The following is a 26810-nucleotide window of genomic DNA, read 5'->3' as shown; positions in this document are numbered from 1 at the left end:
CTTCTTTGAAAAAATTTGTTGGTATTGGGTCAAGGGCACAGGTGGATGGTTTCATTTGAGAAATTATTTTATGTAAATCAGGTAAATCTATCCTAGTGAAAGACTCTAATTTATTTATTATGGAGTACTGGGGTTTCGGGGGATCCTTAGTGTTGGGGAGATATACTATGTTATTTCTAATATCATTAATTTTTTGATTGAAAAATACAGCGATAGCCTCACAGGTTTTACTGGAAGTACTTAGGAGGCATTCCTTTGAGTTACCTGGGTTTAACAGATGATCAATTGTCGAAAATAAGACTCTGGGATTACTAGCATTGTTATTTATAATCTTAGAGAAATAGCAGCGCCTCTCAAGACGGGCTGTGTTATTGTATTCTGTTATTTTAACTTTTAATATCTCATAGTCAATAGTTAGTTTAGTCTTCCTCCATTTACGCTCAGCTCTACGGCATGTTCTCTTTAAATCTGACACTCTTTGGGTCTTCCAAGGTATAACAATGCTAGAAGATTTTTTAACTGTCTTTTCAGGTGCAACTATATCAACAGCAGCCCTCACTTTAGTATTAAATCTTTCCACCTTACTATTTACATTCTCCTCGCTATTATAGTTGGCACTATAAACGGACTGATTGGTTAGAATGTTTGTAAGTTTTAAAGTTGCTGATGAGTCAAAGAAGCGTTTTTTAACAATATGCTTCTCATGAGTGTTTTCTATCATTATTTCTATATTAAAAAGTAGAAGAAAATGGTCTGAAAGACCCGTATCAATGACCACGCCAAGTCCTACGCTGATTGTTTTTGATGTTGGCATTTTAGCGACTCCAGACAGCAAGACAGTGAAGTGAACAGAAAATGTCACTTCATAGCGTGTGTTGATGAATTGTCAGTCCCGTTCTGATGTTCTTGAACTAATTCTGTCACAGTTAACTGACATGTTCTCTCAATACAGTTGTTGTCAACATTATTATTAATATTTTTTTTGTGATCAAATGTTTATTGATAAAATGAAAAAGAGATACAGTAAAAGAACAAAAATTATTTTTGGGCTGTGTAACAACAAACACCCTCAACCCTACCCCACATGAAATGGCCAGTTAAACAGAAACACTTCTTCTTTCAGTTGCCACAGCGGATCATCTTTTTCCATATCTTCTGGTCCTCTGCATCTTGCTCTGTTACAATTAAACAGAAGCGCAATAAGAGAAAAAGAAAAAAGTCAACTGTTAAACTGGCACATGCATACACACACCTCACACAGGAGTGCACGACGATGTTAAAAACAAAAAAGAAAAAAGAAGAAGAAAGGTGGACAGGAGAAACTGCAACCACAACCAGCTCTTTACTAAATGAACAGCATGAAGCCAGTTGTGGATAGCAGAGCTTGGAAGAGTTGTTGATCCTAGCTGTAGAAAGTTGAAGAAGGGTAAGAAGATTATAAAATGAAGACTTTCATATTACAGGAGAGACAGGGACTTTCCAGTGTGAGGCCAAAAGCAACTTAGCTGCATTGGTTGTAGTCAATAAAAGCCTCCATTGGTAGAGAGAATGGTCTAGGAGGAGAAGGACTTGCGGGGACAAAGGAATGGGGAACAGAAGAAACATAGACACATGGCACCAGAGAGCGTTCTGGAGGACATTCCCAGAACATATGGAGGAAAGTGTCAGGGACTTCAAGAGGACAGAGATGACAAAGCAGATCTAATTCTAGTCCCATTAGATAACGTCTCTGGGGAGTAGGGTGCAGTCTATGAACAAATTTAAATAGTGTTGTTAGATTGTTAGAGCAATTGTTGGTATTTGAAAAGATGGTTTGCCAGCAGAACACAGAGGATGTGCAAAGGTCTGTTAGCCAATGAGAGAGAGTTTTGAGGGAAGGTTTGTGGAGGAGGGAATAGAGACCAGATGTCTGTTTGGATTTATGAGAAAGGGATGAAACAAATGATTACAGAGGATGAATTGGAAGAGGGGGAGAAAGAGCATAGACTTCACCTGCCAATAGAAAAAGTACAATACTGAACAACAACATTTATTTATATAGCACATTTTCATACAAAAAAGTAGCTCAAAGTGCTTTACATAATGAAGAAAATAAAAATAAAAGACAAAGTAAGAAATTAAAATAAGACAATATTAGATAACATAGAGAAAGAGTAAGGTCCAATGGCCAGGGAGGACAGAAAAAACAAAAAAAAAAAAACTCCAGACGGCTGGAGAAAAAAATAAAATCTGTAGGGGTTCCAGGCCACGAGACCGCCCAGTCCCCTCTGGGCATTCTACCTAACATAAATAAAATAGTCCTCTTTGTATTTAAGGTTCTCATGGAAGGACTTGATGATGATGGTCATGCAGACTTCTGGCTTTTAATCCAACAATGTTGGAACATCACGGTGCTTTGAGTAGATGTGCCACCACCACAAAGAAACCGGAAAAAGGAACAGAAGAGAGAGTAGGGGTTAGTATGGATTTTAGAGCCACCATGAATAGTTATTATAATGAATTGGATATAGAGAGTATCAGGATTAAATTAAAGTGAAGTTATGAGAAAGCCATGTTAAAATAATGTGTTTTCAGCAGTTTTTTAAAGTGCTCCACTGTATCAGCCTGGCGAATTCCTATTGGCAGGCTATTCCAGATTTTAGTTGCATAACAGCAGAAGCCCGCCCGCCTCACTACTTCTTTTAAGTTTTGCTCTTGGAATTCTAAGCAGACACTCATTTGAGGATCTAAGGTTGCAATTTGGAATATAAGATGTCAGACATTCCGATATATAAGATGGGGCGAGATTATTTAAGGCTTTATAAACCATAAGCAGAATGTTAAAGTCAATCCTGAATGACACAGGTAACCAGTGTAGTGACATCAAAACTGGAGAAATGTGCTCGGATTTTCTTTTCCTAGTTAGGATTCTAGCAGCTGCATTCTGCACTAGTTGCAAACGAGTTATGTCTTTTTTGGGTAGACCTGAGAGGAGTGCGTTACAGTAAACGCGTGAACTAATTTCTCTGCATCTTTCAATGATATAAAAGGTCTAACTTTTGCTATGTTTCTTAAATGAAAAAATGCTGTCCTAGTGATCTGATTAATATGCGATTTAAAATTCAGATTACAGTCAACAGTTACACCTAAGCTTTTTACCTCCGTCTTGACTTTTAATCCTAATGCATCCAGTTTGTTTCTAATAGCCTTATTGTATCCATTATCGCTAATCACTAAAATTTCAGTTTTCTCTTTATTTAGCTTTAGAAAATTACTATTCATCCATTCAGAAATACAAGTAAGACATTGCGTTAGTGAATCAAGAGAAGGGATAGAGCAAAGAGAAAGGAACACTTCCAGCCCTGACTCATTAAATATATTTCCTAACACAGACATACCAGACATCAAGGAGAAGTAGGAGGAGGAAACTGAATGGCCTCCGATATTTAGGGCAGGATTGCGAAATAAAGGAGTGTGAAGGTGCCATCTTGTCAGAGGACCCATCAGTTGTTCAACAGTTCATGTTTGAAGTTCATAAGCCATAGCCATAAGCAGGGATCATGTGATTTCTTCTTGATGGAATCTGTAATGTAGGCTTCAATTCAGCACATACTATGGAAGTCTGAATCGTCCAGATCAGTACTTGCATAGCCTCTCACACTGCTGTCCAGCCCCACAAACTGTTGTTGCATCGTGATGGCTCATGCAGTACTGCATAACATAGTAGAAAAAGCATGGAGTGCCTCTGCCACCTGAGACAGGCCAAGATGAGCGCATGGATCACCCACACCCTGTTCCTCAACGCAGTGGCAATTCAAAGACATTTGGGTGTTGTAAGGTGAATGTAAATTGACTTGAGTGTATTGCAACACTGACATTTACTTGGCAAAATGATTTTCTTTTCTTTTTACAAGTTCAATAGGAACGTTCTTAATATCTTGTGGTTCTACGCATACAGCCTGCGTCAATTCATGCTGTGCACGGGTAGCGGTCTGGTCACTTTGTTATTGCTCTCTTCACTCAGCCTGTTTTTTTTTCTTTTACTTGTGACTCCTGCAGAGAGACCAGCAAAAAGAATGTTTTTGCAGTTCACCACTTCAGTCAGTAATACTTCAAGTTCACATTTACTTAAGTTTCTTTTTCTGCCTTTTTTTCCTTTCTGTTCTTTTATGCTTTATAGTACAGAGGTTGCTTAGGAATATGGGCTAATTTATATGGTGATTAGATCAAAAATATCCAAAAAAAAAAAGGTATTTTTATGCCATACAGTATATTGAGAGGCGGTGATAGGGAGTGGCTAAAAGCGTATGCACGTATAGTTTTAAGTTGATTTGTGATTTACAAAGGAACTTGGCGTGTCATCAGCCGTACATACGGTTTTAGAAATCTGAGTTTTTCCTTGTGTGTGTGTGTGTGTGTATACCATTTATGGAATCTAAGCACAGTTTTATAAATGAGGCCCCTGGAACTTAGCCTCATCAGAGCAGTGGTTCTCATTGTTCAGTCCTCAGAGCCTCCTGTGTCTGCAGGTTTTTGCAGCAACCAGGATCTCAGTCAATTCGCCATTTTTACCTTTAAGGTGTCACATAGTTTGTTCTTCCTCTTTCGGCTGCTCCCGTTAGGGGTTGCCACAGCAGATCATCTTCTTCCATATCTTCCTGTCCTCGTCATCTTGCTCTGTTACACCCACCACCTACATGTCCTCTTTCACCACATCCATAAACCTCTGCTTAGGCCTACCTCTTTTCCTCTTGCCTGGCAACTCTATCCTTAACATCCTTCTCCCAATATACTCAGCATCTCTCCTCTGCACATGTCCGAACCAATGCAATCTCGCCTCTCAACCGTCCAACCTGAGCTGACCCTCTAATGTCCTCATTTCTAATCCTGTCCATCCTTGTCACACCCAATGCAAATCTTAGCATCTTTAACTCTGCTACCTCCAGCTCTGTCTCCTGCTTTCTGGTCAGTGCCATCATCTCCAACCCATATTTTTTATCTTTTTATTTTGTATTAAGAAAAAAGCAGTGGTGTCGGATTTACACTTTTAGCAAATTTAGACATACATGTAATTTTTTCAATAAACCCTGGGCAGAGTGCCAGCCCACCACAGGATGCGCGCATACACAGACATACACACACACACACACACACTAGGGACAATTTAGAATCGCCAATGCACCTAACCTGCTTGTCTTTGGACTGTAGGAGGAAACTGGAGTACCTGGAGGAAACCCATGCAGATACGGGGAGAAAATGCAAACTCCACGCAGGGAGGACCCGGGAAGCGAACCTGGGTCTCCTAACTGCGAGGCAGCAGCGCTACCCACTGTGCCACCGTGCTGCCCCATGTTTAATTTGTTTGGTTATTTTTTTAAATTCACGTTTTGTGTGGAGTTTGCTTTCTTAATTGAATCTGCATGCAGACAATTAATATTGAGTAGAGAAGACGCCAGCAGAAATGACTCTGAAAGGAGCACCCAGGGCTGGCATCATGATTAAGGTGATCATCTAGGGCACAGATCGTAAGGGGTGGGTAAAACCCAGCTGCAAGGGTTAGCTACCAAATAGTTAGTTGGCACACATAAGCTTGGCCTAGGATGTAAAATGACCTAGTGCCAGCATTGGCAGCACCTTCAGTGCTACCTACTTGTTTGCTTATTAGCAAATAATTGTCTAAATGAACAGAACATTAAATAAATCAAAAAATATTTAAAATGATAGTGAATTCTTACCCATCTAAAACACGAAAATTCCTGCTTCATTAAGTAAAAATATAAGAAAACCATTTTGTAATTTCCATATGGTTGTAAAAAGCATTGAAACTGGGAAAGCCAGTTAAGGTAGGAGTCCAATTAAGAGAAGAAATGGATTGGGACAAAAACTTACAGCCATGGGGGGCTCTGAGGACTCTGAGACTGAATGTTTGAGAACCGCTGATCTAGAATATTAATGTTGTTGTTTAGAAGCCATTCCAGTGTAGCTTTGGCCCTGTGCTTGTGGTTGTTATCTTGCTGGAAAACAAATCTTCTTACCAAGTGCTGGTTTTCTTGCAAACTGCATGCAGTTTTCCTCCAGTATTTCCTTGTGTTTGCTGCCTTCTTTTTCACCCTCACACACCTTACAGGGCCTGCTGCAGAGAAGTATCCCCACAGCCTGATTCTGCCACTGCCATGCTTCACGCTGAGGATGGTGTGTTTTTGATGATGTGCCATGTTCAAACATGGTGTTTAGTCTGAATGGCCAAACAGCTCCATCAAACCACAGAACCTGCTTACAACTGACTTCAGTGTCTCCCATGGACCTCCTGGTCAACCCTAGCTGAAATGTGCTGTGTGCTTTTTCTCTTTGCCACTCTCTCATAAAGCTGCGACTGTTGAAGCACCTGAGCAACAAGCTCTGTCGGCATAGCCTCTCTCTCCAGTCTCAGCCCCAGTAACTTGGAACTCTTTCAGAGGTCTCTTGATGGCCTCCCTCACTTGCCTCCGTGAGTTTTTGTAGATGGCCTGCTCCAGTAGATTCACAGCTATGCCGTACTCTTGCTATTTCACCATGATTGATTTAACTGGATATTCAGTGACTTGGATATTTTCTTGACTCATTGCCCTGAGTTGTGAATTTCAATCTCCTTTTCACAGTTTTGCTTGGAGTGTTCCTTTGTCTTCATTGTGTAGGTTAGTCCATCTTGCTAACTCACCACTTCCAGACTAGGTGCATTTAGACCACAATTAACTGAAACCCCAGACAGACAATCTCCATTAAATTAATTCTGTGAATTCTAAAGTCAGTGGGCTGCACCAGTGATGATTTTGGGGTGTCCTATTAAATGAGGGGAATACTTATGCAATCGAGACTTATACATGTTTTATATTTGTAAATAATTTAGACCATTTTGTAGAGATCTGTATTTACTTTGATGTCCACTGAGTTTCAATTCCTGCTTTTCTGTTTCTTTCTGAGCCCCTTTCTTACCGCATACATGCTTGCATATACTGTAATAGAACCTCCTCAAGTTGGGTAAATACAGGATACGTTGGAATGATAAAAAATAAGAGAAAAAATAACACAGCTGCTAATGGAGTTCTGCTTCAGACGTCTATCTCCCGTAATGGACGAGACCAAAATGCTTTTCAAAATGGCCCCATGACCCGGAGTGTCAAAGGGCATAAATTGAAGGGGTCTGAATACTTTCTAGGTGGAGTGGTGGCTCTGTGGCTAGGGATCTGCACTTGCAATCGGAAGGTTGCCGGTTCGAATCCCGTGAAATGCCAAAAGGGACTCTGCTCTGTTAGGCCCTTGAGCAAGGCCCTTAACCTGCAATTGCTAAGCGCTTTGAGTTGTGAGAAAAGCGCTAGATAAATGTAAAGAATTATTATTATTATTTCTGAATCCACTGTATGCCATTCTAAACTCTTGGTGTTAGGATTTGGTTGAACGCATGTTAACAATGAATTTCACAAAAATATAAAAAAAAAAAAAAAAGTCATAGGTAGCCCTTTGTGGACTTTCTATATTTTTTTTTTGCTCAGAACTGTAATTGTGTTACATAATGAGGCAAAGTTAGCAAATTAGGATTTATTGCACATATAATTTCCTTGAATGGCAATTAAAACAGCCTGCAAATGCTTAGGTCTCTGACAGTGTGGAGCATTACAGAGCACTTTATGGGTGACTCTATGATCGATCACAGCTCTTTGTTCTTTTCTCAGTGGCACCCAGTGTTAGTGGAGCTGCGTCAGCGTGTTGAGTTGGCTTCTGGACACACCTTTAACTCTTTGCTGTGTAACCTCTATCGTGATGGCAAGGACAGCATTGCCTGGCACAGCGACTCTGAACCTTCACTTGGACCACACCCTGTCATTGGATCAGTCAGCCTTGGTGATACTCGCAGTTTTGAGCTACGCAAGCAGCCATCTCCGGTAAGACGGTATAGGGTCTATTTAAAAATGGTGATGACTTGGTGCCTTACGGCTAGCTACTCTATCTTAGTGGTTGGTTTAGGGAAGGGGAGACTTAAAAGTCGTGCACGGGTGCACTGATACAAATATTTATCAAATTTATTTGTCCATTTTATTTTACACTATAAAATTAAAAAAACAATAATAATTAAGGTTTATGCTGTAGAAAAGTCCATTCTAAAATGTTAAAATACTTTAAAAATATATTTAAATGAGTATAAATAATTGTATAAAATTTGCAATCCATTTATTTAAGATTTTATGAAGGTTCCAAAATAGTGCCCCCTATTGGTCATTTTAAAAACAATTAAATTATACTTTAAAACTAATTTAAGTAAAAACTAAATTTATAACCTTAATAAAATGGAAAAATCCTAACAGCTCCTTATTATTTTAATCTAAAGTTTCATTAAAATGATCAAAATTAATGTAAAATAAGGGAAACTAAAAGATAGACATTTGCCCCTGGGTTTTTTTTTTAATTTAAGGCACCCAAGGGGTAAAATATAACATCAGGGACCCAAGGAGTGTTTTTAACCTCAGGGCCCTAAGAGGTATTTTTAACCTCAGGGCACCCATAGGAATCTATTAACATCAGGGGTCTAAAAAGTATTACACTGGTCAACACGCATTTTGCTACTGGGAGTCTTTCACTTTTACTTTAACAGGTTTCACTTGCTGACTCCAAATCTGAAAACCGTTTTCGTCAGCACGTCCCATTTTTTTAGTTATGATGTTCCAGGTCTTAATAATAATAATAAATTTTATTTATATTGCACTTTATATTTTAGCAATCCCAAAGTGCTACAGAGTAAAAATAGATTAATAAAAAACACAAGAATCTATAAAATACTTTAACAAAATGTCTTTCTAAAAAGATGAGTTTTTAGGTTTCGCTTAAAGGCCTCAGTCGACTGTGGAGCTCTCAGGTAATCAGGGAGGGCATTCCACAGCCTCGGCGCCACAGATGAAAACGCCCTGTCACCCATGCTGCTGAGCTTAGTTCTGGGGACTTGAAGAGTGTTAGTGTGTACAGAGCGGAGGGAACGTAAGGAGTTATGAGGGGTAAGGAGTTCCTGTAGATAAAAAGGGGCATGTCCATAAATGCACTGATGGGTAAGAAGGGAGACCTTATACTCTATTCTGAATGAAACAGGGAGCCAGTGAAGGGTTTTCAGGATTGGGGTGATGTGATCATGCTTTCGCACCCTCATCAGGATCCTGGCAGCGCTGTTCTGAATATACTGGAATCTCTGGATACTCTTGCCAGGAATCCCAATGAGCAGCGCATTACAGTAATCCAGCCTGGAAGAAACAAAGGCATGGACGAGCTTCTCTGCATCTGCCAGGGTGAGTAATGGGCGGAGTTTGGCGATGTTCTTGAGATGGTAAAAAGATGACTTACAGAGATATTTGATGTGAGTGTCAAAAGTAAGTTGGGAGTCCATTCTAACACCCAAATTAGTAACAGATGTGGAAAGAGGAATATTTTGGCCAGAGAAAGTAATACTGGTGATGGTAGAAGAACAGAGATGATGTGATGTACCAACTAAGATGGCTTCTGTTTTGGATCTATTCAACTGAAGAAAATTGAGCCTCATCCATGACTCTATCTCCTCCAGGCAGGTAGTCAATGTAGATGTTGGCAGAGGAGCAGTAGAGGAGGTGGGAGTAGTCCTGAGGTAAAGCTGAGTGTCATCAGCATAGCAATGGAACGATAAACCATGTTTGCCAATGACAATTCCAAGTTGGACAAATAGGGTGTCTGAACAGTAAAGGCGGATAACCATTTTGGTAAATACCGGTAATTCCACTAGGGATGCCATTGAGATAAAAGAATTTGCCACACGTTACTAACAGTTGTGAGTTGTTTACCTTGTCATTATTAATTTTATTTAAAACACAATTTTTGATTAGCAGAAAAAATATTTGTTACTGATTACCAGGTCTTATATGACTCTAAAGCATAATGACACAACTCAGACATGATGGTGCAGTAGGTAGAGGTTTTACTGTTAAACATAACATTGCATTTCAGGACATTTTGTTTGTTAGATTCACCATTTTCTCGAAAATTTTGTCAAGGCGATGGACAGAAACAGCAATGCTTTTCAGCATTTAAGAAATAGGTTTGGTCTCGAGAAAAGTGAAGCAAAAATTAAGTTAGGTGTTTTTGTTGTTCCTGACATCTATGAAGTGTTGCTTGATGATGAGTTCAAAAGGAAACTGAAGCCCACTGAATCTGCAGCATGGGAAGCATTCGTGCAGGCTGTCCAGAATTTTCTTGGCAGTCACAGAGCAGAGAATAAGGCTGAGCTTGTACAGAACCTGCTGAAAGCGTATCAACTTATGGGAGCCCAAATGTCACTGAAGATGCATTTTTTACATCTCGACTTTTATCCACCAAATCTGGGCGATGTCAACGATGAGTATAGAGAAAGATTTTATCAAGATACAAAGGTGATGGAAAACTGATATCAAGGAAAATTCACTCCGAGTATGATGGGTGACTACTGTTGGTTCTTGCAAAGAGAGACGGATGTGCAGTACAAGTGCAAAAGTGAGGCCTCCCAACATTTTTGGGCACGCTGACCTCACTTTTATATTGAGGTAAATTGACATATATATATATATATATACTTTAACGTGTCTCTGGTATCGTCTTCTGATTTGTTTTCAGAATAAACACATCAAAACAATTTTGGTGGGACAGAGTGCAAACTCCAGATATCGTGTTGATATATTGATATTCAAAAGTGTCAAAACGTCAATGATGTGAATTTCAAAAACCTAACATGCTGGCATATTTTCATATATGAAATCAGTGTAAAAAACTTAATAAAGAGCTGCTCTGAAGTTCCCAGTAGCAAACAAAAAATATTTTTTTGTAAACCAGTGTTATTTTGAAGATAAGGGTTAATGGTGGGGGAAGGCCATATTATAGTAAAATTTACATTAAAAGCCCAAAACACTCATCCAATAATATTTTTTTATTTCTACTACAATGATATAATGGAATTTGTGTGAGATAAATTGTGCGGTTGGGTTTCACTCTAAGAAAGTACAGTGGTTACCAGAAAGGTTACCAGTGCCTCTGCGCTCCGGCAGACATGTTTGAATCTCTGTCACTGTCTGCAGGATGTTGTTTCTGGGTAAATTGCCCTTTGGGCACTGTAGTTTTCTTTTTGCTCCCCTACTGTAACAGACATACAATTTAAGTTAATTGTAAATCATAAAAGGGCACAGTGTGAATGATGTGGGTGTATATGTCAGTTAGAATTTGGAAACTTGCTGAATTGTCGATTTGATTTTATTTCAGAAAAATCAGTTTGTTAAAGGCAATATTGCAATGTTCAGCATATTTTTTTTAATCTTCTACAGCTTCTTCTATACATTAAATAAAATCTGCAAAGTCTGAGCTGCGCTTTTTCAGTGTGTTTACATCATTGCCTGGTAGTGATGAGTTTGAAAAAAATAGAGCAATGATCAGACGTGGAAGCGTTTAGAGTGGGTACTGTTAGCAATCACAACCGTTGGCGTATTGTTAGGCTTTCCTGGGATGACAGTGCATGAAGTACAACATGTAAAAAAAATAAACCATATTACAGAAGATGAAGAGGCCACTCAGGCACATACGGCACCTGCAACATGCCCTCTCACTCCCCAAAGCAAAGTTCAGTGTTTGCCATCCGTTTTATACTGTAGAGCAGAGAAGCAGCTGGTGGAAGGTGGTCACACCTGCAGTGACTTAACATATGGCGAAACACACTTTTTACTTACTTCACTGGGAGCTGTGAGTAGACTTGGGCAGGCAGCTCAAGTTTTCGGACCATGTTACACCAACTTCTTTGAAGCCAGACAGGGCGTTAACATCTGCCTCTTCAAAGCAGGTGCTCATAGTGGAGATGACAGTCCCTTGGGAGGACCACATTGAAGAGGCTAATTATTGAAATTATTGAAAGTGGTCCAAGTACCAGGAGCTTGTGGAGCAGTGTCGGAGTAGTGTCTGGAATGCTTGTTGTGTAACATAGTGACTCAAACATTGGACTTTAAACCCTTATGTGTGTAGGGCCTGATTGTTCACACGTGCAGAACAGAAGGAATCACCTTGCATTAGCCGGCAGCCATACCACCTGCACTTTAGAACAATTTGTCCACCTGAAGCTGAGCATGTTTGAGCCTTGGATGGGAGGTCATCTAGTAAAAAGGCTAGGGTTGCTGCTGGAAGAATTGTTGGTGTCTGTGGATCTCAGTACAGTAACGAGGACACTGTGCTGTACAAATTGGCACTGTCCTTCTGATGAGACGTCAAGCCGAAGACATGACTCTCTGTGAGGGTGAATGTTGATTTATGTTGACACAAGGGGTTGAAGGTGAATGTCAACTTTAGTTGACCTCCAGGCGTAGAGGGCGAAAATCACCGTTACGTTACAGTTCAGTTTTCTTTGCTAGAAGGAAAGTTAGCTTAGTTGTTTGGACCTCAAATAACTGTGCGTGCTTGAGTCGCGAAGAGTAAACAACGTCTAAAATAGCATCGGTATCTGGTGAGAGAGCGAAGTGAATGTACAAAATAAAATGTGCCATGGACGATGTTTTTCCAATTATTTTTGAATCGGGCTCTGACTTATCTGATTCCCATTTTCATGCCAGTGATCAGGAGTGGCTTTTTCTGGCCACTCATTATGCAAGGTCCATGACACGTTTGGCATTACAGGAGCTGTGAAAAGGAGCGTCATAAAATCCACCATTGATGCTGCAGAAGGGGCCTCTGAGTGGCTTTGGATCAGGAGGTCCAAATCGTGGACATTTACTACTAGGGCACAAGCCAGGGCCTGGTCGTTTCAAGCACCCACCTTGCAGACACATTGTGGAAGTGGGGTACATCATGGATGCTGTGTTGTGCTAAACCATGACTGACGTCCACTAATACGGCTATTTCATTCACCGTCACTCGACGATTTTTCATCACAATGCGTTCAAATTCTTCAGTCGACTCTGGTGTTACTACTCGGTGCATCTGACTTGGGTTGAAGAAAGTTTGTCATAGAACTCCCACTGTTTCAAAATGTCCTGCTCCACTCATTCACTTGCTGAAGTAACAGACATGCATCAACATAATGAACCTTCATTTGCCAATAAATTTCGACAGGCTTTAGCCCTGCACTGCTCCAAAAGGGGATGGCAGAATTATGCTCCTCTTTGCTACATGCTGCAGTGGGGCTGCCATCTTTATACAGCTATTTTGACTTCAAGTTAGCTCACCCTGCTACCACCTGCTGGACTCTCCTAATGTCAAACCTAAAAACTCACTTCTTCACATTGGCTTTTAATTCTTAACCTGTCTTATTTCCACTTGCTTTTTGCTATTTCTCTGTTTTATTGGGTCCCCTGACCTGTTTTTTAGTGTCTCTGTTTTAATTCTCTCTTAATGTTTGTTTTTAATATTTTGCTTTTAGTCTTGCTTGTTTTAACTGTACAGCGCTTCGGTCAGTTGTAATGCTGTGTTTTTAAGCGCTTAACAAATAAAAATGGTATGGTATGGTATAGCTAATAGTGTTACCAACGTACATGGCAGTGGTGTGGGCTTTAGAATCGTTATTGCAATTTTAAGGTTTTGTTGTATGCTTAGATAGTGTACCTTACAGTGCATCCAGAAAGTATTCACAGCCCATCACTTTTTCCACATTTTGTTATGTTACAGCCTTATTCCAAAATGGATTAAATTCATTTTTTTCCTCAGAATTCTACACACAATACCCCATAATGACAACATGAAAAAAGTTTACTTGAGGTTTTTGCAAATTTATTAAAAATAAAAAAACTGAGAAATCCCATGTCCATAAGTATTCACAGCCTTTGCTCAATACTTTGTCGATGCACCTTTGGCAGCAATTACAGCCTCAAGTCTTTTTGAATATGATGCCACAAGCTTGGCACACCTATCCTTGGCCAGTTTCGCCCATTCCTCTTTGCTGCACCTCTCAAGCTCCATCAGGTTGGATGGGAAGCGTCGTTGCACAGCCATTTTAAGATCTCTCCAGAGATGTACAATCAGATTCAAGTCTGGGCTCTGGCTGGGCCACTCAAGGACATTCACAGAGTTGTCCTGAAGCCACTCCTTTGATATCTTGGCTGTGTGCTTAGGGTCGTTGTCCTGCTGAAAGATGAACCGTCGCTCCAGTCTGAGGTCAAGAGCGCTGTGGAGCAGGTTTTCATCCAGGATGTCTCTGTACATTGCTGCAGTCATCTTTCCCTTTATCCTGACTGGTCTCCTAGTTCCTGCTGCTGAAAAACATCCCCACAGCATGATTCTGCCACCACCATGCTTCATTGTAGGGATAGTGCCAGGTTTCCTCCAAATGTGATGCCTGGCATTCACACCAAAGAGTTCAATCTTTGTCTCATCAGACCAGAGAATTTTCTTTCTCATGGACTGAGAGTCCTTCAGGTGCCTTTTGGCAAACTCCAGGCGGGCTGCCATGTGCTTTTTACTAAGGAGTGGCTTCCGTCTGGCCACTTTACCATACAGGCCTGATTGGTGGATTGCTGCAGAGATGGTTGTCCTTCTGGAAGGTTCTCCTCTCTCCACAGAGGACCTCTGGAGCTCTGACAGAGTAACCATTGGGTTCTTGGTCACCTCCCTGACTAAGGCCCTTCTCCCCCGATCGCTCAGTTTAGATGGGCAGCCAGCTCTAGGAAGATTCCTGGTGGTTTCGAACTTCTTCCACTTACGGATGATGGAGGCCACTGTGCTCATTCGGACTTTCAAAGTAGCAGAAATTTTTCTGTAACCTTCCCCAGATTTGTGCCTCGAGACAATCCTGTCTCGGAGGTCTACAGACAATTGACTTCATGCTTGGTTTGTGCTCTGACATGAACTGTCAAATGTGGGACCTTATACAGTATAGGCAGCTGTGTGCCTTTCCAAATCATGTCCAGTCAACTGAATTTACCACAGGTGGACTACAATGAAGCTGCAGAAACATCTCAAGGATGATCAGGGGAAACAGGATGCACCTGAGCTCAATTTTGAGCTTCATGGCAAAGGCTGTGAATGCTTATGTACATGTGCTTTCTCAGTTTTTTTATTTTTAATAAATTTGCAAAAACCTCAAACTTTTTTCACGTTGTCATTATGGGGTGTTGTGTGTAGAATTCTGAGGAAAAAAATGAATTTAATCCATTTTGGAATAAGGCTGTAACATAACAAAATGTGGAAAAAGTGATGCGCTGGGAATACTTTCCAGATGCACTGTATTTATTTATTATTGTGTTTTTGCCATCCTTTTTGAGGTTGCAGGCATGTATAAATTTCATTGCACTACATACAGTCATGGCCAAAAGTTTTGAGAATGCAACACATATGAATTTTCACAAAGTTTACTGCCTTAGTTTTTATGATGGCAATTTGAATCTACTCCAGAATATTATGAAGAGTGATCAGATGAATTGCAATTAATCTATTAATTAACGTTGCCATGAAAATGAGCTTATTCCCCAAAAAAAACATTTCCACTGCTGCTGTGAAGGGGTCAGGTCACCCAAGAAAGTCCAGCAAGCGCCTGGACCGTTTCCTAAAGTTGATTCAGCTGCAGGATCGCGGCATCACCAGGACAGAGCTTACTCAGGAATGGCAGCAGGAAGGTGTGAGTGCAACTGCATACACAGTGAGGCGATGACTTCTGGAGGATGGCCTGGTGGGTGTCAAGAAGGGCAGCAAAGAAGCCAAGAAAAACATCAGGGACAGACTGATATTCTGTAAAAGGTACAGGGATTGGACTGCTGGGGTAAAGTTGCTTTCTCTGATGAATTCCCATTCCAATTGTTAGGGGCATTGGGGGGAAAAAAGAAAAGGTGAGCGCTACCATCAGTCCTGTGTCACGCCAACAGTAAAGCATCCTGAGACCATTCATGTGTGGGGTTGCTTCTCAGCCAAAGGAGTGCAGGGCTCACTCACAATTTTACCTAAGAACACAGCCATGAATAAAGAATGGGACCAAAAAATCCTTCCCAACCATCCAAGAACAGCTTGGTGACAGAAAAGACAGAAATGTCTTTTCCAGCATGATGGAGAACCAGGACATAAAGCAAAAGTGGTAACTAAGTGGCTCGGAGAACAAAACATCGAAATTTTGGGTCCATGGCCAGGAAACTGCATTCATCCATCCATTATCCACCGCTTATCTGAGGTTGGGTTGCGGGGGCAGCAGCCTAAGCAGGGAAGCCCAGACCTCCCTATCCCCGGCCACCTCCTCCAGCTCCTCTGGGAGGACCCCAAGGCATTCCAAGGCCAGCCGGGAGATATAATCCCTCCAGTGTGTCCTGGGTCTGCCCTGTGGCCTTCTCCCAGTGGGGCATGCCTGGAACCCCAATGGGAGGGGGAGGAGCAGCGACTCTACTCCGAGTCTCTCCCGGATAACTGAACTCCTCACCCTATCTCTAAGGGAAAGTCCAGCCACCCTGCGGAGAAAACTCATTTCGGCCGCATGTATCCGCGATCTTGCTCTTTCAGTCACTACCCCCACTAATCTACACTCCATGGGTGACAGGGCCTTCAGCTGTATAGCGCCCAGACTCTGGAATGACCTACCAAAATTAATCAGGTCAGCTGACTCCATGAATTCTTTTAAAAAACAACTCAAAACTCATCTGTTCAGGAAGGCTTTTAGCTCTACTTGACTTTATTACCTTTCTCTCAGTTTACTTCTCTGTCAAGATGCTCATGTAACCTGTATGTGTGCGCGAGACCATCAATTATGTTGTCTGTTTTTTTTTTTTTTCAGAATTTACTGTCTTAATCTTCTTTGTTTATTTATCTGGTTTGTACAATGCTATATACTGTATATTCTGCCGTTCTTTATTTATTCTGTAAGTGCCTTGAGCATGGGAAAGGCGCTATATAAATAAAATGTATTATTATTATTATTACCCAAAGCTCGTGACCATAGGTGAGGGTAGGAACATAGATCGACTGGTGAATCAACAGCCTTGCCTTTTGGCTCAGCTCTCTCTTTACCACAACGGACCGTTGCAGAGTCCGCATTACTGCGGATGCCGCACCGATCCGTCAGTCAACCTCCCGCTCCATTCTTCCCTCACTCGTGAACAAGACCCCGAGATACTTGAACTCCTCCACTTGAGGCAGTAATGTGTTCCCAATGTAATTTGTGCCAGGAAACTCCCCAGACCTTAATCCCATTGCGAACTTGTGGTCAATCCTCAAGAGTTGGGCGGACAATCAAAAAGCCACCAATTTTAACAAACTCCAAGCATTGATTATACAGGAATGGGCTGCTGTCAGTCAGGATTTGGCCCAGAAGTTGATTGACAGACAGCCTGCCAGGGCGAATTGCAGAGGTCTTGATATAGAAAGAAGGACCAACACTGCAAATATTAACTCTTTGCATAAACTTAATGTAATTGTCAATTGTCAAAGCCTTTGAAACTTATGAAATGCTTGTAATTCTACTTCAGTATACCATAGAAAGATCTGACAAAAAGATCTAAAAGCACTGAAGCAGCAAACTTTGTGAAAACCAATATTTTGTGTAATTCTCAAAACTTTTAGCTACGAATGTACATATCACAATAAGCTTGACTTGAAATGCACAAAGAGCAAATCATATAAAAAGCAGCATAAATCAAACATTATCCTTGTGTCCACTGAAAAACAACATTTGTCTTTTAATGTAAGTTCACTTTTTTCTGCTTTCCTCCGCAAAAGAACATTGACTTGGTCAGTTTTATCATCACCTTCCCCCTCTTCTCAAGCTGCCCCTAACTAGCGCAGGCTTTCTTGACGTTTCAAGCTTTTATCTGTGCTGCTTATACAGAACTGTAGTCATGTGTTCAGGGGATGGCACATTTAGTCATCTAAGTGCCAGATAGCTTTTCACCCATCATCCTACATGCCTTTCTTTAACGGAGTACATAGTTTCCCAGACAGCACACTGCTAGGGTCCCACTGATTTCTATAGGGTGGTGAAGAAAAACAAAGTAGCTCAGTGTCCAGTAAGGAGCCCCTGGCAGATTTTAGTAGTGGCAAACATAATCAGGTGAAGCAGGCAGGAAGTCTCTTTGCACATTTTGTTTTGTTTTTGTCAGTTCTGTTATCTGTGTGCGTAAGACAGGCCACATTCACTGGAACAGTCTGCCTCAACTGTGAGAACTGTAAGTTCATACATTTGACACGTGATGGATTTGTGGAACAGTACCCTGTGAATCACACCATTCAGGAATTGATGAAAAAGCTGTGTGCTTTGTGTTGTGTAAGCAATGTACCAAAACCAAGAAATGCTTCCATCCAGACCCCAGAGGTTACTACTGACATTGTGGATGATCTATAGAAAGGAGTCCTCATACATGAACACAATAGATGGATGTGTCATAAAGGTCATCTCCATAATTTATGGGGTACTTTTTCTCACACAACCTGGTAGATACTGTGAAACTCCATTTGTACAGGTAGAGCACTGCTGCTAGACACTCCTACGACGGTGCCATTGGGCTGGCTACAAGGTCACCAGCCAGGAGCCACCCCTCGTAGATGTTTTTGTGTTCCAGGAACATCTCCAGATGGTGGAGCACTACCGGGGATTTCTCCCTTCTACCCCCTGTAGCTTACCCTAGGACCCTTTCCTCCATATTGTGTCTAACTTCCTTATCCAGTTGCAGAAGCTCCCTTTCTCCAAGTCTTCCACTAGCTCCTTCAGTGCCTTCTTTTGTTTGTTCCTTGATCACACTCCCTCTACCCCTCAGGAAATGCTGGGTAGTTGACCCCTTGTAGCATCAGCACCACATCTCAGCAGGGTTGATGACAACACTCCATCCTGACTCTATGCATTCTGCCTTCAAATCTGTATGTTTCTCTCTCTGTCTTTCTCCTGCGGGCTGCATCTCCACCTGTTTTCCATGGCACGGCTCAGCTTGACTTTGATTCTGTAGACCACAGCACAATGTAATGTTGGAGGAAAGTAGTGGTAACCTCAGTGAGGAATTGAAGTTTTCTGTCCTGTCACGTTCCAGTTGTCACTAGCTGATAGGATCGGTGCTGTCTGAAGGTTGTTCTGTCCTCCACCTCCCTATCTAATGAAAGGAAACAACTGTTGTTTATATCCTGGATTAGTTTTATTTGCTTTCTGTCCGCTTGCCACCACGATGTCTGCTAATCGCTGACAAAACTTGGCCATGCTGCCATCCATAGTGATTCTGTCCAATTGCACCCTTATTGCTGGAAAGTATGTGATGAGTGTGAGGTCTGGGGCAATACAGAGTAGGAATTCTTCAGAAGAACTGTACCAAAGACACAAGTTCATGGGCCTAGAGAGAGTGTTGAAGGTTGGTCTTTTAAGGAAATTGAGTCTGGCTTGTGGAATCCTCTATATGTCATTCCAGGTCAGTTTCCTGACAACTCTCTCCCAGTATTGTCCAGCTCCCTTGTTGATTGTGACTTACTGCTTTCACTCTGTAGAGTTTTGTTTCAATTTTGGCTATTTCAGAAATCAAGAGCTCTTACCTCACCTTCCCCGTGGCAGTAGACCATTCCCAAGCTAAGATTACATCTCCTTGTTTGTGTTCTGCTAACCAATACCTGGTGTCTCAGTCTGCTAATGACTTAATCAACAGATGGTCCAGCCTTTCATTGGCAGCCTGATCTAATCTTCTAATCTGGGCCCTTACGTTGCATACTGATTGATCAGGCGACTCTCTAAGGTCTTATCAACCAGTATTACCTTTTTCTGTCTTTAGCCTAGGCTAATTGATTTTAGTGGCAGTTGTAGCATAATTTTTTTTATGATATGCTAGAGTAGCTGGTGCCTCAGGTGTATCTAGAAGATGCACTTCTAGAAGTAGTTCATGTGGCTTGTCTTTTGATTTGTCATCTTTGATTTCTGGTTAGGAAGAAAACGGTGATTACACTTATGTGGAGCGGCTGAAAATTCCACTTTCACATGGCACCTTACTGATCATGGAGGGCGCGGTACAGGAAGACTGGCAGGTGAGTTACATGGCTTTTACAACAACAACAACATTTTATTTCTATAGCACATTTTCGTGCAAACAATGTAGCTCAAAGTGCTTTATATGATGAAGAAAGAGAAAAAAGACAAAATGAATAAGAATTAAAATAAGGAAACACTAATTAACATAGAATAAAAGTAAGGTCCGATGGCCAGGGAGGACAGAAAAAACAAAAGAAAAACAGACGGCTAGAGAAAAAAAAATAAAATCTGCAGGGGTTCAGAGGCCACGAGACCACCCAGGATAGAGGAAAATGTTATCTTATACCAGTAAGTCATGTTGAGAATGCAACAGAAGTTTACTTTAAGCAGTAATATGAAATCTGTCCTTTAATATGCCAATTACTTATAGTGAGTTTAATGGGCTACACATTTTAGGTCATACAGACCTGAAATATTTTAAAAATTTCTGTAATATTTCTGCACTTCGTATTGTGTGCAGTTTTTGCTTTGCATCCCCCTAACCCCCCCCCCCCCCCCCAAATTACCTATTGTCTATGGGGGAGGAGCAAAAGCTTTAGATTTGTCAAAAATTTTGATCTCTGGTTTTCGATGGATCTCAACATTTTAGGGTCCTCTGGTACCGAAAACATCAATATCTCGATGATGGGTGTGCGTCTGTCTATCTCTGTGTGTGTGTGTGTGTGTGTGTGTGTGTGTGTATATCACAGTTTCTTGAGGACAGTCTAGAGCTAAAATGGCTGGTCGGAAAAATCACAAACTCGAAACTTAAGCCTGTTGTGAGATGACGATGTGCTGATTAGTTTTTGAGCCAAATTGTGCAAGAGAAAGAGGCGCTCTAGAGCAGGGGTGGGCAGATTCAGTCCTGGAGGGCCGCAGTGGCTGCAGGTTTTTGCTCCAACCCAATTGCTTAATAAGAAGCCCTCATTGCTCAAGTAACACTTCAGCTTCACTTTAGTTGTCTCGCTCGTTAAGATTTTGAACCCTTATTGCTTATTTTAGTCTTAAACAGCTGTATTCTTGGTTTTTAATTGCTCCTAATTAGCAATACCATGCAAATGACAAAAGAGACCAGCATTTCTCCATTTAGCTTGTTTTCATTTACACCTGTGTGTATTTATCACACACTATTTGGTTTAATTAAATACTTGGAAGGAAAGTGAAGAGAAAAAAGTGAAACACTGAGAATTACTCATCTGTTTTAGACTTCAAATCATTTGGATGATATCCTTATAAAGGAAAATAAATCTAGGATATAAGAATGACCTGACATGGCAGAGTTAAAGCACTAGCAAGCCATGCAATTAAATAATTGACAAGGATTGATTTTTAATTAAGCAACTGGGTTGGAACAAAAACCTGCAACCACTGCGGCCCTCCAGGACTGAATCTGCCCACCCCTGCTCTAGAGGAACCCTCAAATACCGTAATTCTGCAATTAATTATGAATTCTCGTCAATTGCTATTGTATTGACTTATTTTATAATCAGAAAGATCAGCATCAGAGCGGTAAATAATTACTGAAATGTTATAGAATAACATCCTAAAGCCTACTGATACTCTCGTCCAAATAGTTTTTTTTTTTTTGTGTACACATTTTGCTTATAGTGAACTATTGATGAGAGGAGACTCATTTCATTGCTTTCAGTATGCAGTGTGATCAATAATCATCACGTTTTAGTCATTTGTTTTTTGAATCTCCTCTTTTAGGCTTAGAAAACAATTTCAATGAGAGCACTTAATCATTGTGCTTCCGTGCAAGACAGCCTTTGTACAAGCATGCGTGTGTGTGATTTGTTTTGTAGAATGTTATCAGGTTCACAAAAGTGTGTTTTCTTTAAAAAGCATTTTCCAGGTGGAATTTTATATTATTTGAGGATATTGCAAAAGGGTAAATTAAAAAAAAAAAAAAACAAGAATTGTAGAACTGGTTTGCAGCCGAGTGGGATGTGTTTGGGATGAAAATGTGCACATCCAAATTTGAGCTTATGGTTCTCTCCTTGAAAGATTGTCTTGCTCCCTTTAGGGAAGAGATAAGCGTCCGCCCCAATGGTCAAGTTCAGCTATTTTGGGACCTTATTCACGGGCATAAGTACTGTGGATCCTGAAATCGAGGTATGAGTGAGTCAATGTAAAGCCAGCAGTTCCGTGGGCTTTGTACTAGATTATGGTTAGGTGGTTAGGTTAAGTCCAGAGACAAAGCATTTGATTTACTTGTCAGTCTACATCCTTGTCCTCACTTGCACGGATTCCATCCTGGGCAGCAAAACTAGGAAAAGATCTGTTTAACTTATTAACAAAATAAGAACATTTATTTAGATAGCACATTTTCATATAAAGAATGTAGCTCAAAGTACTTTACAAGATGTCAAAGAGAAAGTTACAAGAAAATAAAAAACAAATAAGAATAGATAAGAATATTAATGAATAAGCAACAAAGAAAAAGTAAATAAATCCATATAAGCTTATAAAACACTGATATACATAATTAGTAGAAAGGTAGATTCCTTATATACAATGTCATAATTTAAGTCTGTAAAGTCTTTGATGAGGTCAGGTGGACAAGAAAAATAAAAAACAAAACTCCAGTTAAGCTGGAGGAAAAAAATCAACAAACAAAATCTGGAGGGGTTCCAAGGCCAAAAGACCACCCAGCCCCCCACTGGGCATTCTACCTAACATGAATGTGCTTAAATCATGGACAGCTGGGGCACCTGCCTTTACACTAGTATCAAACATTTTAGAGCACCTCAGTGTTTCCAGTTTTTCTTCAAATTTAATCAGTTGAAATACAATGCATGACCTAAAATGGTGAAAAGGTAAGCAGTACACTGCCAGAGGTTTCAATTTAAAGTTTAGGTTAGCAAAAACTGAAATAAAAGGAAATTTCAGCATATTACAAATGGGCCTTTGTCAAGGAACAACTAATAGGTTACAACCTATAGGTGTTCTGCAGCAATTGAAGTCAATGAAGCCTTGCAAGTTGAAGCACACAATTTGCACAGGTGTCCTGACTTTTGTTGATTCCTTAAAACAGGGGTGTCAAACTCCAGTCCAGGGGCCTCATGTATAACGCCGTGCGTAGAACTCACACTATATCATGGCGTAAGCACAAAAGCGGGATTGTGCGTACGCACAGAAAAATCCAGATGCAGGAATCTGTGCGCACGCAAAATTTCACGTTCTTCCAATACATAAATCCCGATCAGCATGAAAAGTAACGCACGTGCACGCGCCTTCTGTCCCGCCCCAACTCCTCCCAGAATTACGCCTCTTTGAATATGCAAATCAATATAAATAGCCTTCTGTGAAAAGACAATGGGAAAAGCACAGGGGAAAATATAAGAATTTCAGCGAATACCAAGTGGAGGCAAAGGAAAAACGTACTATTTGTTGGTTTAAACAGTGGTATAATCAACAAAAGGAAGCTGATCGAGTGACAGAGTGTCGGAAAAACTCGAAAGATCAAATTCACAAAGTCGCACAGTGCCCGAAATAAAAAAGAAATCACATATCAAAGTCGCCGTGAAAAGGCAAGTCGTAGCCCACCGTCTGAGTGTCATATGAAAGCGTATTAGGGTACAAACAAAAAACATAGGCACACAGTGGGAAAAAAGCACGAAAGGTCAACTTTAATCTCGAAATTTCCACTTTAATCACGTAGTTTATTTTGCCATTAAAGTAGAACATCATAAACTTCATCTTAAAATCGTTTATTTTACTAGTTTCTCAAGTAGCATGTTAAATGCTTTGTTCTGTGTTTGATCTTCTATGTGCTCTGTGTGTGAATCACTACCTGCTTCCGTTCTTTCTCTTTCTCCGACAGGACACAGAATGCATTACATTCGAGATATTACAGCTCTCTGAATAATTAAAATACTGAGATGTATACGTGATATCATTTTCATGATGATAGGAATGAAAGCATGTTATTAAACATGGGAACACGGTGGCGCAGTGATTGTTCATATCTCACGCAAGAGGCTTGCTGCGCCATGTGCGACCTTCGATGAAATAATTTATTACAGAAGTACTGTCTCTTTCAAACGTACTAACCTCCAATTCCTGTCCATACTTTTCTTTCTCCAATCGCCACACAATCAGCTCTGTAATAGACGTTAAGCCATTTGTAAGCTTAGAACGCCGATTCTTCAAAAATTTTAAGGAACATTGAAATATCTTCGTAGTACTGTACATGTTTAATTATTCTATTCGTCTATCCTTCCAGTGTCGCGTCAGCACCAGCAAGAATACAGCGCAAGGCAGGAGCTATCCTTGAACTAGCTATACGCTGTGGCACCATGTCCTCACATGTTTAATTATTAACAATACAGATTATTTAAATGAAGTTAAAGTTTTATCTGTATACTATAAGCAACATATTTTGCTGCATTTCATCTTAAAAATTATATTGTCATCATACGCGCTTTATAAAGTAGCGCAGGTTGTGCAATATTATAACTGTAGTGCAAGTTTACAGTGAGGTGATTGTACTTATAAGTACAAACAGTTCTACAAGGAGCACTTGATGGACTGATTGAGTGCCTTTATAGTTCTTGGGATGAAACTGTTTCTGAAACGCGAGGTCCGTACAGGAAAGGCTTTGACGCTTTTTGCCGTGGTTGAGGTAGTGTGTACTTGATGCTGTATACCGATAATTCTCTTTCCGATCAGCTGCTGCTGTGATTCACACTCAGATACAGTGATATAAATACTCCGAGTGGTGCAGTGAGAGTAATATGGAAAAAGATGATCCGCAGTGGCAACCCTTAACGGGAGTAGCAAAAGAAGAACAAGATGCAGTGAGCGTAACAACGCTAAAGCAGTTATGGTATTTGGAATACTATGGCTATTCCCTGGACCATTATATTGCTACAGGTTAATTACGATCAGATGCATTACACTAATAAACAATATGCAGTTAATTTCAGTGTATTTATAAAGCCGCGTCAGGAATGTGGAGCTAAGAAAGAAAGGATGAGCACACAGGAACAGTAGTTTGACCATTCTGTGGACCATTATATTGTTACAGGTTAATTACAATCAGATGCATTAAATTTATGAACGATATGCGGTTAATTTCAGTGTATTTGATAAAGCCGCCGCCGTGGATGTGGATCTAAGAAAGGGTGATCACACAGGAACAGTAGCACTGCTTTGATGCTGGGTGCCGCCAGTCTGCAAAACTGAGCGGAGAAATTGCGTACGCCAAGGTATGAGTTACTGTGGAAATGTGCATGGCTTTACGCCAAGTTTAGGTTTTATACATCGCGATTTGAGCGTGGAAACATTCGTACGCAACATTTCTGTGCGTACGCACCGTTTATACATGAGGCCCCTGGAGTGCTGCAGTGGCTGCAGGTTTTCATCCTAACCCTTTTCCTAATCAATGACCAGTTTTCACTGCTAATTAATTTATTTTCCCTTCATTTTAATAGCCCTGTTTTTAAGGATTCAGTCCTTTGAATTGGTTCTTTTCTTCATTAAATGACAGCAAAACAGAAATGAGACATGAAATGAGCCAACAGATGACCAGTTAAATTGGGTCTTCAAACTCCAACCAGTTTCTTAATGAGAAGCCCATTCTTGCTGTTAATTAAACTCATTATTTAATTTCATGGCTTGTTGCTGCTCTCATTCTGGCACAGCAGACATTTCTAAAACTGTTGATTTTGTGTGTTTTCTAAGACCACCGTCAAAATGTTTTAGTGACTTGAGAGATCAATCTTACTGAGATCTTCACCTTTCTTTATTTTCTTTATTGTGTGATGGGCACAGGTGAGCTGGTCTTATGGTGGCTTGTTTTGTGTCTCATTATTGTTTGGTTGCTAATTAAGGAAAAAGAAACAGCTAAGGGGCCTGAATCAAGTTAATTAAAATTAAAGCAAAAGAAGTTAATTAGCAGCAAAAACTGTTCACTAATGAAGAAGATGGTTAAAATGAAAACCAGCAGCCGCTGCGACCCTCCAGGACTGGACCCTCAGTCTATCTTAAAGCAGAGTTGGAACAGACTGTGTTACTACTCCCTCTGTGGTACTGCTTGGACAATATTGCAGTGATAATGGCAAGAAAACGGCAATTAACAAATGAAACAAGGCAGAGCATTATCACCCTTAAAAGTGTAGCTCATTTAGAGAAACTGCAAAAAAAGAAAAAACAAATCAAATTGTCAGTGAGTCCAGTGGTGTCCTACACAATCCAAGGGCAGTTGGAAACTGGAAGAAACTCTGATAGGAGGAGATCTGGCAGAGCCAAAATCACAACTCAGTCAGAAGACAAGTTTCTTGAGAGTCACCAGCTTGTGCGATCACAGGCGCCTCACAGCACAACAGCTTCCGGCGCAGCTTAAAAGTGGTTGAAAAAAAGCAAGTGTCAGTCTCTACTGTGAAGAGTGGCACTAAGAAAGCCATTCCTTAATGTACAAAATAGGGTCTTGATATACCGGCTGTGGACTACTGCAGACTGGAAGAAAGTCTTATGGACCAATGAATCAAAATTTGAAATCTTCGGTTCATCACGCAGTGTGTTTGTACGCCGTCGAGTTAGTGGAAGAATGATTCCTCAGTGTGTGACACCAACTGTCAAGCATGGAGGAGGAAGTGTGATGGTTTGGTGTTCTTTTGTTAGAAGGAGAGTTGATGACTTGTTTTCTGAATCAAAAGAGTTACCACAATTTGACTGTTATGTCAGCAGTGGGTGACTACTTTGATGAATGAAAAACTTGAATAAAATGTTGTACAATGAATGATTCCTTGACTTATTTTTTTATTTGCTATTGTTTATTTGTTCCATGCCTTGACGTCATGAAACATTAAGACATTAAACTGCCTGCATTTCCATAAAAACTGAAAAAGCTGAGATGTTCTAAAACTTTTTGTGTTTTCCAGTGCCT

The 26810-nt window shown here is 40.5% G+C and overlaps 1 protein-coding gene across 1 annotated transcript in view; it reads left to right on the top strand.

Moving 5' to 3' along the window:
• alkbh3 (alkB homolog 3, alpha-ketoglutarate dependent dioxygenase) overlaps positions 1–26810 on the top strand; it is a 99328-nt gene that overhangs the window by 65653 nt on the left and 6865 nt on the right. The window contains exons 8-9 of the mRNA XM_028793496.2: positions 7689–7898; positions 19837–19935. Coding sequence (XP_028649329.1) covers positions 7689–7898; positions 19837–19935 — 309 coding nt within the window. The remainder of the gene's footprint in view (positions 1–7688; positions 7899–19836; positions 19936–26810) is intronic.

The sequence above is a fragment of the Erpetoichthys calabaricus genome, chromosome 2 (assembly GCF_900747795.2).
Source record: "Erpetoichthys calabaricus chromosome 2, fErpCal1.3, whole genome shotgun sequence".
NCBI lineage: Eukaryota > Metazoa > Chordata > Cladistia > Polypteriformes > Polypteridae > Erpetoichthys > Erpetoichthys calabaricus.
The sequence above is the reverse complement of the archived record's forward strand: the minus strand, read 5'-3'. Positions and strand labels throughout refer to the sequence as shown.